At 39.3% G+C, this 17244-nt stretch overlaps 1 protein-coding gene across 1 annotated transcript; it reads right to left on the bottom strand.

Annotated features, from left to right (window-relative positions):
- Window positions 1-15027: 15027 nt before the first annotated feature.
- On the bottom strand, window positions 15028-16568 carry LOC110607804 (expansin-A2). The gene is made up of 3 exons (XM_021746967.2): window positions 16132-16568; window positions 15696-16008; window positions 15028-15519 (listed from the first exon to the last, which is right to left on the bottom strand). The coding sequence occupies exons 1-3, from the start codon at window positions 16268-16270 to the stop codon at window positions 15216-15218; spliced, it is 756 nt and encodes a 251-aa protein (XP_021602659.1). The 5' UTR covers window positions 16271-16568; the 3' UTR covers window positions 15028-15215.
- Between the last annotated feature and the right edge of the window lie 676 nt (window positions 16569-17244).

Below are 17244 nucleotides of genomic sequence, written 5' to 3'. Positions count from 1 at the left end.
TCTTTGTTGAGGGGAGATGCCTTTCCGCCGACCTTGTGGTTCTAGACTTGACAGATTTTGACGTCATTCTAGGGATGGACTGGTTATCTACCCATGGTGCTACCTTGGACTGCAGGGACAAGGTAGTCAGGTTCAGAGGTCAGGATGGGTCAGAGGTTGTCTTCAGGGGAGACAGGAGGGGTACACCTAGAGGTCTGATATCAGCTCTTCAGGCTCGTAGGTTGCTTAGGAAGGGATGTCAGGGGTATTTGGCTCATGTGAGAGAGCTTAGCAGTCAGGTTAGAGAGCCCGCCTCGGTGCCAGTGGTTAGAGAGTTTCTAGACGTCTTCCCAGACGAGCTGCCAGGTTTACCACCTGCTAGGGAGATAGAGTTCGGGATAGAATTGATGCCTGGAACCCGACCGATCTCTATTCCTCCCTACAAGATGGCTCCAGCTGAGTTGAAGGAATTGAAAGAACAGTTGCAAGAGCTGGTAGAAAAGGGCTTCATCCGACCGAGCACCTCACCTTGGGGTGCACCAGTCTTGTTTGTCAGAAAGAAGGATGGATCCCTTAGGCTTTGTATCGACTACAAGCAGTTGAACAAAGTCACTACCAAGAATAAGTACCCGTTGCCTAGGATCGACGATCTATTTGACCAGCTAGCCGGAGCAGGTTGTTTCTCCAAAATAGATCTGAGATTGGGGTACCATCAGCTAAGGATAAGGGAAGAAAATGTGCCAAAGACAGCTTTCAAGACCAGATATGGGCATTTTGAGTTCCTTGTAATGCCGTTCGGGTTAACCAACGCCCCTGCAGCATTCATGGATCTCATGAACAGAGTGTTTAGTCAGTACCTGGATCACTTTGTTATTGTCTTCATAGACGATGTCTTGGTGTATTCCAGGAATGCAGAGGAGCATGCCCATCATCTGAGGTTGGTTCAGCAGACCTTGAGGGAACATGGCTTGCATGCCAAGTTCTCTAAGTGTGAGTTCTGGCTGAGGAGCATTTCGTTCTTGGGGCATGTAGTGTCAGAGAATGGGATCGAGGTAGACCCCAAGAAAGTGGAAGCTGTAGCTAACTGGCCTAGACCCACCTCAGTGACGGAGATCAGGAGTTTCTTGGGTTTGGCAGGTTACTACAGGAGGTTCGTTCAGGACTTCTCGAAAATAGCAGATCCTCTGACCAGGTTAACCAGGAAGAATCAGAAGTTTGTGTGGACCGACCAGTGCGAAGAGAGTTTTGAAGAGCTTAAGAAGAGGTTGACTTCAGCACCAGTGTTAGCTCTGCCATCTAGTGATGAGGACTTTACAGTCTTCTGTGATGCGTCCCGTGTGGGACTGGGTTGTGTACTAATGCAAAATGAGAGAGTGATTGCTTATGCTTCTAGGCAGCTAAAGAAGCATGACTTGAATTACCCCACACATGACCTTGAGATGGCAGCAGTAATCTTTGCACTCAAGATGTGGAGGCACTACCTCTATGGGGTAAAATGTGAGATCTTTACAGATCATAAAAGCCTGCAGTACATCCTGAGTCAAAGAGATTTGAATTTGAGACAGAGGAGATGGGTAGAGCTGTTAAGTGACTATGATTGCAAGATTCAGTATCATCCGGGTAAGGCGAATGTCGTGGCAGACGCCCTGAGCCGGAAGTCACTAGGCAGTCTATCCCACATCACGGCAGAGAGGAGACCAGTGGTGAAGGAGTTTTACAAGCTCATTGATGAAGGTCTACAGTTGGAGTTATCTGGTACAGGTGCTTTAGTGGCCCAGATGAGAGTGACACCTGTGTTTCTGGAGCAAGTGGCTCAGAAACAGCATGAGGACCCAGAGTTAGTGAAAATTGCCAGGACTGTTCAGTCAGGCAAAGATAGTGAGTTCAGATTTGACAACAAGGGGATCCTCCGCTATGGGAGTCGACTATGTGTACCAGATGACATAGGGCTAAAAGGAGACATTATGAGAGAGGCTCATAATGCAAGATACAGCGTTCACCCCGGAGCCACCAAGATGTATCAAGATTTGAAGAAGGTTTATTGGTGGCCAGCTATGAAGAAAGAAGTGGCACAGTTTGTGTCCGCCTGCGAAGTATGTCAGAGGGTGAAGCTGGAACATTAGAAGCCGGCTGGAATGCTTAACCCGCTACCTATTCCAAAATGGAAATGGGAGAATATAGCTATGGACTTCGTAGTGGAGTTATCGGTGACGTCCAACAGATTGGACTCCATATGGGTGATTGTGGACAGACTCACCAAATCTGCTCACTTCATCCCTATCAGGAGTGGCTACTCTGTGGACAAGTTGGCGCAGGTATATGTGGATGAGATCATCAGGCTACATGGGATTCCTGTTTCAATAGTGTCTGATAGAGGGCCCCAGTTCACCTCCAGATTTTGGCGGAGTCTGCAGAATGCCATGGGTACCAGGTTGGATTTCAGTACTGCCTTCCACCTCCAGACGGACGGACAGTCTGAAAGGACCATCCAGACTATCGAGGATATGCTTAGAATGTGTGTGCTGGACTTTGGCGGTTCTTGGAGGCAGCACCTACCTTTGGTGGAGTTTGCCTACAATAACAGCCATCATGCTAGCATCGGGATGGCTCCATATGAAGCTTTATATGGAAGGAAGTGCAGGTCACCTGTTTGCTGGGAAGAAGTTGGAGAAAAGGCCTTGGCAGGGCCTGAGCTAGTAGAGATTACCAGCAGGGTGGTACCCATAATCAGAGAGAGAATCAAGACTGCTACAAGCAGACAGAAGAGTTATGCAGACATCCGCAGACGGCAAGTAGAGTTTCAGGAGGGGGATCTGGTATTGCTCAAGGTGTCTCCAATGAAAGGAGTGGTTCGCTTCGGGAAGAAAGGTAAACTAGCCCCACGATACATCGGACCCTTTGAAATCTTGCAGAAGATTGGGAATGTGTCGTACAAGCTAGATTTGCCTGCTTCAATGACAAGAATCCATCCGGTTTTCCATGTTTCAATGTTGAGGAAGTTTGTGTCAGATCCGGGCAAGGTTCTTAGTGAGCCTGATGTGGAGATCCAAGAGGATCTCACCTATGTTGAGCAGCCAGTACGGATCATAGACACCCAGATCAGAAAGCTAAGGAACAAGGAAATCCCGATGGTGAAAGTCCTGTGGAACCACCACAATATGGAAGAATGCACTTGGGAGACACGGGAGTCCATGCTCAAGCAATACCCTTATCTTTTCTAAGGTTAGTTTCTTATATGTTTCATGTGTTTTATGTGTATGTTATGTTGTGTACCTTGCATGTGCTAGTTGAGGAACATTCGGGGACGAATGTTCTTAAGGGGGGGAGAATATAATACCCGCCTAGACTCCGGTATCGGAATTCCTACCGTCCGGTGGAATCTCGGATGTCGGAGACCTCTAGAAGGGTAAAAACCATGTTTTCATAAAATGTTTTAATGTGTTTTTTGTTTTAAGCATGAAAGAAAATGAGTTTTCGCATGAAAATAACTTTGGAGGAAAACCCAGGTTCGGCCGCCGAACATGCAGGCATTTCGGGTGTGCCTTAGGCCCCCGAAGGCATAAGTGAGGGAGGTCCAGGTTCGGCCGCCGAACCTCAAGTTCGGCCGCCGAACATGGCATGCATGCGGAGGCACGTTCGGCCCACGAACGTGGCCTAGCCAGCCACTATAAAAGGGTCCCTTAGCCGAAAACGGGCGAGCTTTTCTCCCCATTGTCGGCCAAGGTGAGTTCTCTGCCGTCCCTCACCAATCTTGAGTCTTTTCCTTCAGATCTTTCAAGATTTTCACAAGTTTTTGCTTTCCTTAGAAGATTTTCAAGTTTTGAGCAAGTTTTGGACTTGGAGGCCCAAGGAGCTAAATCTCTCCCAATTCCAAGTTAGATCGCCTCTACTCTCGATCTTCAAGAGGTAAGAGTCGATCTCTAGCTTACATTATGTTTTAAACAAGTTTTATGCAAGTTCATGGGGTAGAAAATGCATGAGTAAGCTTATGTTGAGTTATGGGTTTTTGATGAGTTTTTGAGCAATGTGGCTTGTAAATGTATGTTTGATGTGTTGTAGTTGGGGTTTAAGGTAGTTTGAGACCCCTAGGAGCTTGTATGCATGTTTTGGTGGAGCTAAATGCATGATGGTATGAGTTGGAGGCATTTGTGCATGTTTGAATCAAGTTTCTGCCCTTTGGGAGAAACCAGGTTCGGCAGCCGAAAGGACTTTCGGCCGCCGAACCCTCTTGTGGAAGCAGCCTTCGGCTGCTGAAGCTTGCCCCCGAAAGGAGACTTTCTTCTCTGTCTGGGAGTTTTGGCCGCCGAACATGCATGAGTTTCGCCTCTGTCTGGGAGTTTTGGCCACCGAAGGTGCCGCCGAACCTGCCTGACTTTCGGCTCTGTAGGGACTTTCGGCCGCCGAACCTGCCGCCGAAAGTGCCCTGTCCAGCCTTCCTTTGCATGTTTTTGCATGATTGTTTTGAGGTGTTTTAGGGGGTTTTCGGGGGATGTTTTTAGAGTTATATTCTAGTTGTTTGGTCCCTCATTTGAGTCCACCTGTGTAGGTTCGGACTCGAGGAACCGAGGACCCCAGCAGTGAGTTCAGCTGCTTCTGAGTCAGTAGAGCTTCAGCCAGAGGTGAGTAGAATAAACCTTTATGTTTTTAAAGCAAATGAATTATATAGTTGAGCATGTTCATGCATCATGAATGCCATGTGATGAATTAGGTTGTTTGCATTAGAATTCACGAATATGTTGCATTGCATTTATGATGTTGATGTGGATTGGTTATTGAATGATCCTTTAGTCCTCATATGGTATGATGATGCTACGACATGATATGGTATGGAAGTCCAGGTTGTACCCATTCTACGTCCTTGGCACTATGTAAGAGAAAGTTCAGGTTGTACCCATTCTGCGTCCCTGGCACATTGGTATGTATGATATGTTATGTTAAGAGAAAGACCGGTTGTACCCATTCTACGTCCCAGCACTTTGGAATATAGAGGACTATTGGTGACAATACCATCCGAGATGTGATTTGTTGTGATGTGTTGCATTACATGATGGCATGAGATTTAAATGTTGTTTTCTATTATTCTGCTCACTGGGCTCTAGTAGCTCACCCCTTTTCCCTAATCCCCCAGGATTGCAGGTACGGGCTAGACAGAGAAGTCAAGAAGAGTAATGAAGTCTTATGTATGTAATAGTTAGAATGTGGACATGACAAATTGTATAATGATGTATAGATATGTAATGTAGCGATATTGAGGTTAGAAGTGTGCTTGACCATAGTATATTGTAATCCCTTTTTGATACATGATCTTAATGTTTATTGATGACTATGTTTAGCCAACTCAACACATGTTATGCCACCCATTGGGAGCATTGATGAGATCCCTCAGAGGGGTCAAGTTTATGATTATGTATATGTTCAGTTCATGCACAGGTTGAGTTTGGTGTATGATAGAATGTATGAAAGAAAAGTTTTAAATTTTTTTATGTATGTTGTTGATCATGTATGGGATTAAACAGGTTTACAGGTTACATGTCAGGCTTGCTACGGGTCCCGGCGGCCTTAAGCCGATCTGGATCCTAGCGCCGGTAGCGGTCCGATTTTTGGGTCGTTACAGCGGATCCTTGACACGCAGATCAGAAAATTGAGGAACAAGGAAATCTCGATGGTAAAAGTCCTTTGGAATCACCACAACATAGTAGAATGTACCTGGGAGACACGGGAGTCTATGCTCCAGCAATACCCTCATCTCTTTTAAGGTTAGTATTTATGTGTTTTTCATGTGTTTTTATGTGCTATGCCATGTTTTGCTTGTTTGGTGAACATTCGGGGACGAATGTTCTTAAGGGGGGGAGAATGTAATACCCGGCTAGACTCCGGTATCGGAATTCCTACCGTCCAGTGGAATCTCGGATGTCGGAAAGGGTAAAATCATGTTTTTATAAAATGTTTTCATGTATTTTATGGTTTTAAGTAAGAAAGAAATTGAGTTTTGAATGAAAAAGACCATAGAGGGAAATCCAGGTTCGACCGCCGAACCTCATGTTCGGCCGCCGAACATGCATGAGTTTTGGAGTCACCTTCGGCTTCCGAAGGTGGCCTGGCCAGCCACCTATAAAAGGCCCCATGGTCGAAAATGGGCGAGCTTTCTCCCCTATTTTCGGCCAACGGTGAGTCCATGCCCTCCTATGGTTGGTTTTGATGATTTTCCTCAAATCTTTCAAGTTTTAACAAGTTTTAACTTGGTTTTGAAGATTTTTGAAGCTAAGATCAAGTTTTGGAGCTTGGAGACCCAAGGAGCTAGATTTTTCCCATCTCCAAGTTAGGATCGTCTCTCCTCTCGATCTTCAAGAGGTAAGCTTAGATCCTACCTTTCTTGTATGTTTTAAAAAAGTTTTGAGGGGTTATGGGGTAGAAATGCATGTTTAGGTTAATGTTGAGTTTATGGATAATGTGTGTTGTTTGAGTTGCTATATGTGTTTGTGTTGAGGTTTAGGATAGTTTGAGACCCCTATATGCTTGGTGGTATGTGTATACATGTTGTAGAATAGCTAAATGCATGTTTGGAAAGTTTGGGAGGCATAAATGCATTGTAGAGGCTGAGTTCTGCCACTTTGGAAGAACTCAGGTTCGGCAGCCTAAGGCACTTTCGGCCGCCGAACCTGCCTGTGGTGGCATGCTTTGGCTGCTGAACCCTGCCCCCGAAAGTTGGACTTTCGGCTCTGGATGGGAGTTTCGGCCGCCGAACCTGCCGCCAAACATGCATGAGTTTCGGATCTGGAGAGAACTTTCGGCCGCCGAAGGTGCCGCCGAAAGTGTATGACTTTCGAATCTGGAGGAGGGTTCGGCCGTCGAAGGTGCCCTGTTCAGCCTTCCTTTGCATGTTTTCTATGATTGTTTTAAGGTGTTTTAGGGGTTTTTGGGGAATAGTTTAGAGTCATGTTCGTCTATATTTGGTCCCTCATTTGAGTCCACCTGTGTAGGTTCAGACCCGAGGAACCGAGGACCCCAGCAGTGAGTCAGCTGCTACAGAGCATATCAGAGTCAGCCAGAGGTGAGTAGAACTAAACTATGTTTTAAATAATAAAAGTTTTTAGCGTGTTTCATGCATCATGAATGCCATGTTTATATTAAGTTGTATTGCATTAGAATTCACAAAGATGATGCATTGCATTCTTTGTTGTTGATGTGGATGGATGTTGGATGACCCATTAGCCCTCAATATGTATGATGATTAATGAAAGTCCAAGGCTGCCCATGTCCACGCGTCCTGGCATTTATTTATGTATGATGATTAATGAAAGTCCAGGGCTGCCCATGTCCACGAGTCTTGGCATTGTGTGATGATTAAGAGGAAGTCCTGCGGAGCTCCGTCGAGGGCCGGGCACATTGGAATTAGAGGGTTATTGGTGACAAGTCCATCCGTGATGTGAATTGTATGTGTTGTGATGCATTACATGAAAGCATGACTTATGATAATGTTTTATGGTTCTGCTCATTGGGCTTTTTAGCTCACCCCATTCCCTTAACCCCCAGGTGTGCAGGTACGGGATAGACCAGGATGTCAGCAAAAGTAAAGTCATGTTTATGTAATAGTTAGATGTGGACATGAAAATGGTGTAATGTAAAGTGTTGAACAGTCATGTAATGTAATGATGATATTGAGGATTAGAATTGTGCTTGACCCTAGTATGTAAAGTAAATCCCTTTTGCACATGATTTATGAAATGTTTTAATGATGATTTATGTAAGCCAAGCTTAATGTATGATATGTTACCCCATTGGAGCATTTGATGAGGGCTCCAGTGTGGGGTTTTATGTTTATGGTTAGGTGCATGCACAGGTTAAGCTTGGTAAATGAAAGAAAAATTTTAAAGTTTTTATGTATATGTTTGATCATGTATGGGATTTAACAGGTCTACAGGAGGTATGTTAGGCTTGCTACGGGTCCCGGCGGTCTTAAGCCGATTTGGATCCTAGCGCCGGTAGCGGTCCGATTTCCGGGTCGTTACACGAAAGTCCATCTTTTGAAGGCGAGTTTAGGCGGCCAAAACTGTCTCCCCTAGCAGGTTCGGCGGCTGAACCTTGCTTCGGCGGCCGAACCTGGATCTTCCTGGGTGACAGAACCCGATTTCGCCATCATGCCCAAGCCACCAAAACTCTCCAAAACACACATTCAACTATTCTAAAACATGCATACACATTTCAACATGCACAAGGGGCATAAAACTAGCCTAAATCCCAACAAACAACACATAGAAACATACAATCCTCATAAACTTACATAAAACCTAACATATTAGATCTACTCAAAATATGCATTATATACCCTTAACCCCTTTTAAAACTTACTTAAAATAAAATAATAGATGAGGATCTACACTTACCTCTTGAAGATCGAGAGTAGATGTGATCTGAACTCAGAGATGAGGAGAAAATGGTCTCCGAAGGTCTCCAAGCTTTAAAACTTTGGTTTGAGCGTAAAATCTTCAAAACAAGGTAAAAACTTATAAAAATCCTAAAGGATTTGAAGGAAAAACATAAAATCAACCATGGAAGGGCAAAATCTCACCTATGCCCGAAAATGGAGAGAAAAAACTCGCCCATTTTCGGACAGGGGGCTTTTTATAGGTGGCTGGCCAGACCACCTTCGGGGGCCAAAAGAGCTTCCGCATCAGCACCATGTTCAACGGCCGAACATGAGGTTTGGCGGCCGAACCTGGGCTTTTCCCTCCAAGCCATTTTCTTCAAAAACTCACTTTTCTTTCTTCATTAAAACCATAAAACATATAAAACATTTCAGAAAACCTTAATTTTCACCCTTATAAGGGATTCTGGCCTCGGAATTTTGGATTCCAACGGAGATTCCACCGGAAAGCTAGGATTTCGATACCGAAGCTTAGCCGGGTATTACATGCTATGTTTGTAATACCCGGCTAGACTCCGGTATCGAAATTCCTACCGTCCGGTGGAATCTCGGATGTCGGAACTCTCTAGTAGGGAAAAGATGTTTTTACAAATATTTTTCATGTTTTTAATGATTAATTTTGAGTGAAAGTTTTAAAGAAAATAAAAGAAAGAGAATGAAGGAAGAGCCCAGGTTCGGCCGCCGAACCTCATGTTCGGCCGCCGAACATGGCATGCATGCGGAGGCACGTTAGGTCCCCGAAAGTGACCTGGCCAGTCACTTATAAAAGGGTCCCCTGTCCGAAATGGGTGAGTTTTCTCTCCCCATTTCCGGCCAAGGTGAGTCTCCGACCTCCCTTGTCGATCTTGTCTTCTTCCTTCAAGTCTCTCATGATTTTTAACAAGTTTTATCTTGGTCTGAAGATATTTGAGCAAAAAGAGTGAAGTTGGAAACTTGGAGACTCTAGGAGCTCGATCTCTCCCATCTCCGAGTTGGATCGCCTCCCCTCTCGATCTTCAAGAGGTAAGAGTAGATCCTCACCTCTTTTCATGTTTTGAGTAAGTTTTGAGAAGTTTGAAGGGGTTTTATGCATGATTAGGGTAATTGTCAAAGGTTAGGGTCATTGTTGAGTTTATGGATAATGTATGTTATAATGTATTGCTATGATGTGTTGTTGGGGTATAGGTTAATTGTAAGCCCCTATATGCTGGAAAATGTGTTTATGCATGTTGTAGAATAGCTAAATGCATGATTTGAGGGTTATGGGAGGCAAAAATGTGCATGAGGCCCGAGTTCTGCCATTCTGGAAGAACTCAGGTTCGGCAGCCGAAGGCACTTTCGGCCGCTGAACCTGCCTATGGTGGCATGTTTTGGCTGCCGAACCCTGCCCCCGAAAGTTGGAATTTCGGCTTTGGAGGGCAGTTTCGGCTGTCGAACCTGCCGCCGAACATGCATGAGTTTCGGATCTGGAGAGAACTTTCGGCCGCCGAAGGTGCATGACTTTCGGATCTGGAGGAGGGTTCGGCCGCCGAAGGTGCCCTGTCCAGCCTTCCTTTGCCTATTTTGCATGAATGTTTTGAGGTGTTTTAGGGGGTTTTTGGGGAGTTGTTTTGAGTCATGTTAATCTATGTTTGGTACCTCATATGAGTCCACCTGTGTAGGATCGGACCCGAGGAACTGAGGACCCCAGCAGTGAGATAGCTGCTTCAGAGTCTGTTCAGAGTCAGCCAGAGGTGAGTAGAACTGAACTATGTATTAAAATGACAAAGTTTTTAGCATGTTCATGCATCACGAATACCATGATGTATTTTAGGATGTTGCATTAGAATCTCACGAATATGATGCATTGCATTCTATATTGTTGATGTGGATGAATGTTGGATGATCCATTAGCCTTCAATATGTATGATGATTTATGAAAGTCCAAGGCTGCCCATGTCCACACGTCCTGGCATTTTATATATATGATGATTAATGAAAGTCCAGGGCTGCCCATGTCCACGCGTCTTGGCATTGTATGTTATGATTAAGAGGAAGTCCTGCGGAACTCCATCGAGGGCCGGGCACATTGGAAATGTAGAGGGTTATTGGTGATAAGTTCATCCGTGATGTGAATTGTATGTGTTGTGATGCATTCCATGAAAGCATGATTTTTATATATGTTTATTTATTCTGCTCACTGGGCTTTTTAGCTCACCCCCTTTCCTTTAACCCCCAGGTTTGCAGGCCAGAGACAGTCCGGGAGGTCAGCTAGAGTAGAGAGGTTTTATGTATGTAATAGTTAGTAGTGGACATGAGAAAGAATGTGATGTAATGAATGGTATTGTAAGATATGAAATGATGTATATTGAGATTTAGTGTTGTGCTTGGCCCTAATGTTTTTTTTTTGTTAATCCCCTTTATACATGATCTAGGTAATGTTTTTATGATGATTATGTAAACCAAGCTTAATGTATGATATGTTACCCCATTGGAGTATTTGATGAGGGCTCCAGTGTGAGGTTTATGTTTATGAGTATGTGTATGCACAGGTTAAACTTGGTAAATGAAAAAAAATAATAAAAAAAAAGGTTTACAGTTTTATTTATATGTATGATCATGTATGGGATTTAACAGGTATACAGGATATATGTTAGGCTTGCTACGGGTCCCGGCGACCTTAAGTCGATCTGGATCCTAGCGCCGGTAGTGGTCCGATTTTCGGATCATTACAATGTCATATTAATGGGCTAAAAGTCCAAAACCTATTAATATAATTAATAATAATAAAGTGTTATTATTATTAATATTAATCATTAATATAATTAATAATAATAAAGTGTTATTATTATTAATCATTTATTATTATGAGATAATAATATTTAAAAGATCTGCAGTCTATCTGTAACTGTTACAGATAAAGGACTCTATCACATAAGATATTTGAGTATCTGCGAGATTGTGATAGTGGGTTATGAACACAACTCCTTTTAGGAAAAGGAGTTGTGGGAAAAACAAAAGACATATAAATACCCTTTCTACGAATTGTGGAAGGGATATTATTTTTTTGAGAAAACTCAGTCTAAAAAGCTGCAGATTGTGGAGCACATAATCTATCTATCTTTGAGAGAACTAGCACTCTAGAAGGATAGAAGACGTTCGTGTGGATACCATAGAGAGTGCTTGTTTGAAAAAGCAGCACCATTAGTCCAACATTGTATCTTCTTGACGAGATTAACAGGTTAGTCTCATATCCTTCTTGTGAATTAAACGAAGCACTCGGATTCTGGGAAAAGGAAATCCGAGATTTTTATTTTTCCGCTGCGCAATTTGGGTTGCAATAATCTCGAAATTTCCCAACAGGTCATCACTAGCTCATCCTTACTCAAATTTTTTAGAAGATCCATGCTAGTATAAGAGAGTCTTCTATTCCAAATCCAAAAATTATCACTTATAGAAATAAAATATTTCTTATATTGGTTAGACATAGCTTGTAAATCAATAACATAAATATTTTTAACTCTTTCACCAATAAAAATATTTTATTATCCGATATTTTAGAGACAAAGTATGATTTTAGTTCAAAGATGACTCTACAACTTTTATCATATAATTGACTTACACTTAATAAATTATACTTTAAACCATCAACTAAGAGAACTTTATCAATAATAGGAGAGTTTTCCTTACCAACCTTGCTTATTTTCACAATTTTACCTTTTCCATTGTCTCCAAAGATTACTTGTCCACTACCATCCTTCTTTTCAAGAGAGATGAAGTGATTTGAATTTTCGGTCATGTGTCTTGAACATCTACTATCTAAATACCATTTACTTTCAAGGTTTGAAGGTTTAAAGCACACCTATAAAAAGATATTCAAACAACTTTAGGTACCCAAATGGACTTGGGTCCTTGGGGCTTAGTCATTTCATTTTTTGATTTCTATATACTTCCATATCCAAGATGTACTTTTCTTATAGTACATCTATAGTTGTTGTGACCAAACTTGCCATAATAGTAATAATGGCCATTGAATCTTCTAGCTTGTTCTATGTCCATAGATGAATGAGTGTACTTGTGTTCTTATGTAACCATTTCTCCTTTGTCTATTATAAGTATGAGAGTAAGATGTATGATGAGTGTGATGATTATGTGAACTAAAAATATGTGCTTTATGATGATAATTTCTTTATATGCAAATTGCCTAGGTGTATGTCTTATATGAATATTGTGACTAGTGGATTAGTGTACATGTGTATTCTTTGTAGGTACATTAGTACTAGAAGCTTTATGTACATTTCTATTAGACCTAGACACCTTAGATTCATTCAAGTTAATAATTTTAACAAAAATAGTTTTAGAAGGACTTACTTGAGTTGATTTATCATAGCCAAGATCATACTTGATACTAAAAGACCTTTGAGAGTCTAATATTTCATCAAGTTTATCCTTACCTTTTAAAAATTTTGAAATAAAATTTTTTAATTCAAGAATTTCATTTTTTAAATTTTTATTTTTTAGTGAGAGCTCATATAAGGATTTTTATAAATCATTATTTGAGGGTAAAGATTCCTTAGGTGAGTTCTCGCTTTCCTTTTTAAGCTAACTCATTTTTCAAAACTTTGTTTTTCTTATAACTCTTTTCAAGTTCATCATTCATCATTTTTAAAGCACTAATAATTTCATCATATAAAAATTCAACAATATCATCACATATAGCATATAACCACTTCCTTCTTGCTTGGTTCACCTTTCTCCTTTCTAAAATTCTTTTTTGGGATGAACTTTTATTTTGAAATAGAAACTTTCTTATTCTTCTAGTTACCAAGGCTAATCCTTCTTCATTTAGCTCTTCTTCTTTCTCTCTATAGTCTTCAGAAGATACCCTTTAAGCAATATTCTTTTTCATGTTGCTAGGTTACTCTACTTGCTCTCTCTTTAGTGTCATCTCATAATCAATGAAATTCTCCAAAATTTCATCCAATTGTACCTTGTTCAAGTCTTTAGCATCCTTTAAAGAGGTTACCTTAGGTAGCCATTTCTTAAGTAGACATCTAAGAATTTTCTTCACCAATTTTTTATTTGTAAATGTCTTCTTTAGGGATTTCATCCCTCTAATAATCTCAATGAACCTATCATACATTTGACTAATAGTTTCTTCGAATTTCATTTTGAACAACTCATATTGATAGATGAGAGATTCCATCTTATTTTCTTTGACTTGATTAGTACCTTCATGAGTGACAATAAAAGTATTTCAAATCTATTTGGCGGTAGACTTCATGCACACATTGTTGTTCTCACTTCTACTAAGAGTACAAATTAAAATGTGAATGGCTTTGTGATTAAGGGCTACTCTTCTCTTCTCTAGTTCACTCTATTTACTCTTAGACTTTTTCAATTGTTTTCCCTCTACCATTTTTGTTAGAAAGAAATGACCATTCTCTATAATGTCCCACAAATCAACTCCTTCCGATTTATGAAAATAGTACATTATATTTTCCAATATAGAAAGTCATTTCCATAAAAAAAAAAGGTAGTCTCACAATCGATTGGCTTTCTTGAGCATTGAGGGTTGTCATTTGATCTTTACTCCAAGATGATTAAATCTTCTACAAAAGAAGGCTAACTCTGATATCACTTATTGTCCCTTAAAGCAACAAAGAGGGAGTGAATTGAATTTATATAAAAAATTAAAGGCTAAAAGCACAAATTAAAAAGGAATAAGAAAGGAAGAGTGATAATAAACACAAAAATTTATAGAGGTTTACCTATTCCAAGCTTACATCCTCTCCTTAATACCCTTCTTGAGAGTTCAACTCCACTATCAAATCTTCTTTAGATGAAGATTAAAATCCCTTATAATTTTAGAGCAAAACCCTTACTCTTTACAATCCTCTTTTTCTCACAAGAGAAATTCTTTGGTCAAAACCACACTCAATACAATAAATTCACTAAAAAACCTTCACTCATTCTTAAATTATAAATCAATTACAACTGAAAACTATTTTTCAAGAAATTAATACTATGCCTCTAAGGTTTAGAGTGAGAAAGAGTATGAAAAGTTTAATTTCAATAAATGTATGCTTACATCTTTGTTGCAACTATTTTTAGATAAAAAATACATTATATTTATAGTTCTAACATAAAATATGGTCATTAGGATACATTAAATACAAATAGTCGTTGGGATGCATTAATATAAAAGATTATTATTTAACTTATTAAATAGTTTTTCGATTTTAAAAATACATTATAACATTTTTTTTTGAATCAAACATTATAACATTTTTTATATTTTAAAAAAATTATTAATTAATTTTTTTGTTAAATACCTCAATACAGAGAAATTAATAAATAGACACTTTTATAAAATTAAGAGATGAATACCAAATAGTAGAACATTTAATAGATAAAATTATCCGAATGACTAATTGATAGAGATTAAAGACATGTATTTTTTTAAAATCGAAGGATTAATTTATAAGTTTTTTTAATCACAAAAATTAAATAATAGATTTTTCTATAATATAAATATTAAATTATATAATATATATATATATATAAGTTTATAGAATTAGGAAATTAAAATGTAAAATATTACTTCATAAATTCGTATAAATAACTTCTTTATAACAAATTAATAATTAATATGGAATAAAAAATTAGAAAACGAAATATTTTGCATTACATATATATATTTTTATTTTTATTTCTTGCTAACCGTCAATATATTGCTCAAATGCCCTTGAACTTGAAGGCCCAGCGGGTGCTAGTTTAGCCACCTCAGCTTCACAAGACCACTAAAGAGCTCATGTAACTATATATATATTTAAAAAAATAATAATAAGCCTTAAAATTGGCCTCCTTCAAAGGTCTGGCCAAACTGCCAACCAGCAGGCACCACGTTGTAGCTTGTCACAGTTCTACCGTCACTGGTGGTGACTTGAAAGGATAGGCTTTGACCGTTGAGGTAAGAGTTACTTTGCCAGTTTTGTCCCCAATTTCTTGACATTGGTTGCCATCCTGTTCTGGATCCTTTGATCGAAACTGCATGAACATCTCCTGCACCGGCGACGTTGGTGATCAACACCAGGTTGAAGTAAGAGTGACCATTAATGGTGAACCTTGTTCCTCCTTTCTTCACACATGGAACCCTGTCCACATCATTTATAGACAAAACATCAGTTAATTTCTTTTAAATTTCATATTTTTAAAAAATATATTTTAATATTACTAAATTCAAATTGTTATTTATTTTTACTATTTTTAATTAGTTTAATACTTTGAATCTCAAGCTTTTAAATATATGTTTTTATTTTTTTAAAGTTACCTTCGAAAGGCGACAGGGACAATTCCAGCACGGTATTGAGCAATCTGGAGGAAAGCAGGCTCAGCCAAATCGAAGTGCTGGAGAGGAGGATTACACCATCCGCCATTGTTGTTGGGGAGAGAAGGATTTGGTGGACAAAAATTAGTAGCAGTAACAGTGAGGGTCCCAGGAAGACACCATCTTGGATCATCATCACATCTCATTTCATAACATGCTCCACAGCTCATTCCATTGTTGAACAACGCTGTGCTTAGTGCTGCTGTGTTTGTTCCATACCCTTGCCCATACAAATTCCCGTACCCGCATGCTCCTCCTATACATTCATAGTTTCACACTTCCATCAAATTTCCTCTAAGTTTTTTTATTTCTTTTATCTCTGAATTGAAATTAAAAATTTCATAAAAATTCGACTTTAGAGAAAATATATAACACTTACCCATTGTTCCTGAAGCATCACCGCCGCCGTAGAAGGTGGCATGAGCACTCTCCCACCCTCCATAATCAGCTAAAATTTCGCGTAAAGAGAGTGAGAAACACAAGAGAATAAGAGAGAAAGAAAGTGTTTCAGCCGACATTGCCAATTGAGCAAACCAAGGGAAGAAAACACTAAATTAAAACTAAATTTGCTAATTTAAGGTTTTGTTGTCCAAAGGCATGAATATGAGCGAGTATTTATAAGCAGAGGGAAGGAGAAAAAACCCAGTAGGTGGGGTTTTGAGCATTGAAGAAAAGGCCAAAACAAGCTAGAAAAAGCTGGTATAGGAAAATCAAGCTGCACATGCACTGGTTCTGCTGAGGGATACCAACCGCTAAGCTCAGCTTTACTGGGCCATAACACTCCACATGCAATCTCTTAACAGCTTCCTTACAACTTCATAAATTAGTATAGTTTCTTTTGTAGCCATTAGTTTGGTATGCTTATTTATTTTATTTTTATTTTATTGGGTTTTTAGTTCTGGTCATGGATAAGTGGGGCAAGTAGGGTATAGTGTCTAAATATGGAGAAATTATACATCACCAAACAATCCTACATAAAATGATAAATTAATAAAAATGAGATAAATAAATAAATATATCCTACAAATAAATAATCTCTAAAACAATTAGTAGGTAATTTTTTTAACTTATTATTTAGTCTTTTAAGTATTACTGTTATTAATAAGTCGGCCTCTATATTTTTAAAAACCTATTAAAATATTTTTATATTTTTCTCTTCGTCAATAAAACAGTCATTTCGTATTTATTTCCGTTAAAAATAGATGAATAAGAGAGAAAATTTTTAAATTTTAATTTTGCAATTAAAATAAAACTCTTTATTTAGTTTATAGATATTATCATTATTAACAAGTCAATTCATACATTTTAAAAAATTTATTAAAACATTATTATCTTCTTTCAAATCTATTAAAATGTTCTTATCTTTTATTTCTGTCAATAAAATAGTCTTATCCTCTTTCAAGAAAAAAAAAATCAAAAAAGAAAAAAAAAGAGTAATTCGGTCTTTTTCTATAATTTTAATTAACGGTGAAAATTGACGGAATGACTATTT

Source organism: Manihot esculenta, chromosome 18 (assembly GCF_001659605.2).
Source record: "Manihot esculenta cultivar AM560-2 chromosome 18, M.esculenta_v8, whole genome shotgun sequence".
Taxonomy (NCBI): Eukaryota; Viridiplantae; Streptophyta; class Magnoliopsida; order Malpighiales; family Euphorbiaceae; genus Manihot; species Manihot esculenta.
Note: the sequence above shows the minus strand (reverse complement) of the source record. Positions and strands in the feature narration are given on the sequence as shown.

Excerpts from the sequence above, each read along its gene's own strand:
- LOC110607804 (XM_021746967.2), bottom strand. The coding sequence starts at position 16,270 with ATGTCGGCTGAAACACTTTCTTTCTCTCTTATTCTCTTGTGTTTCTCA. Across the intron at positions 16,009-16,131 it reads TGATGCTTCAGGAACAATGG|GAGGAGCATGCGGGTACGGG; the intron begins GTAAGTGTTATA and ends ATGAATGTATAG. Across the intron at positions 15,520-15,695 it reads GTCCCTGTCGCCTTTCGAAG|GGTTCCATGTGTGAAGAAAG; the intron begins GTAACTTTAAAA and ends TGATGTGGACAG.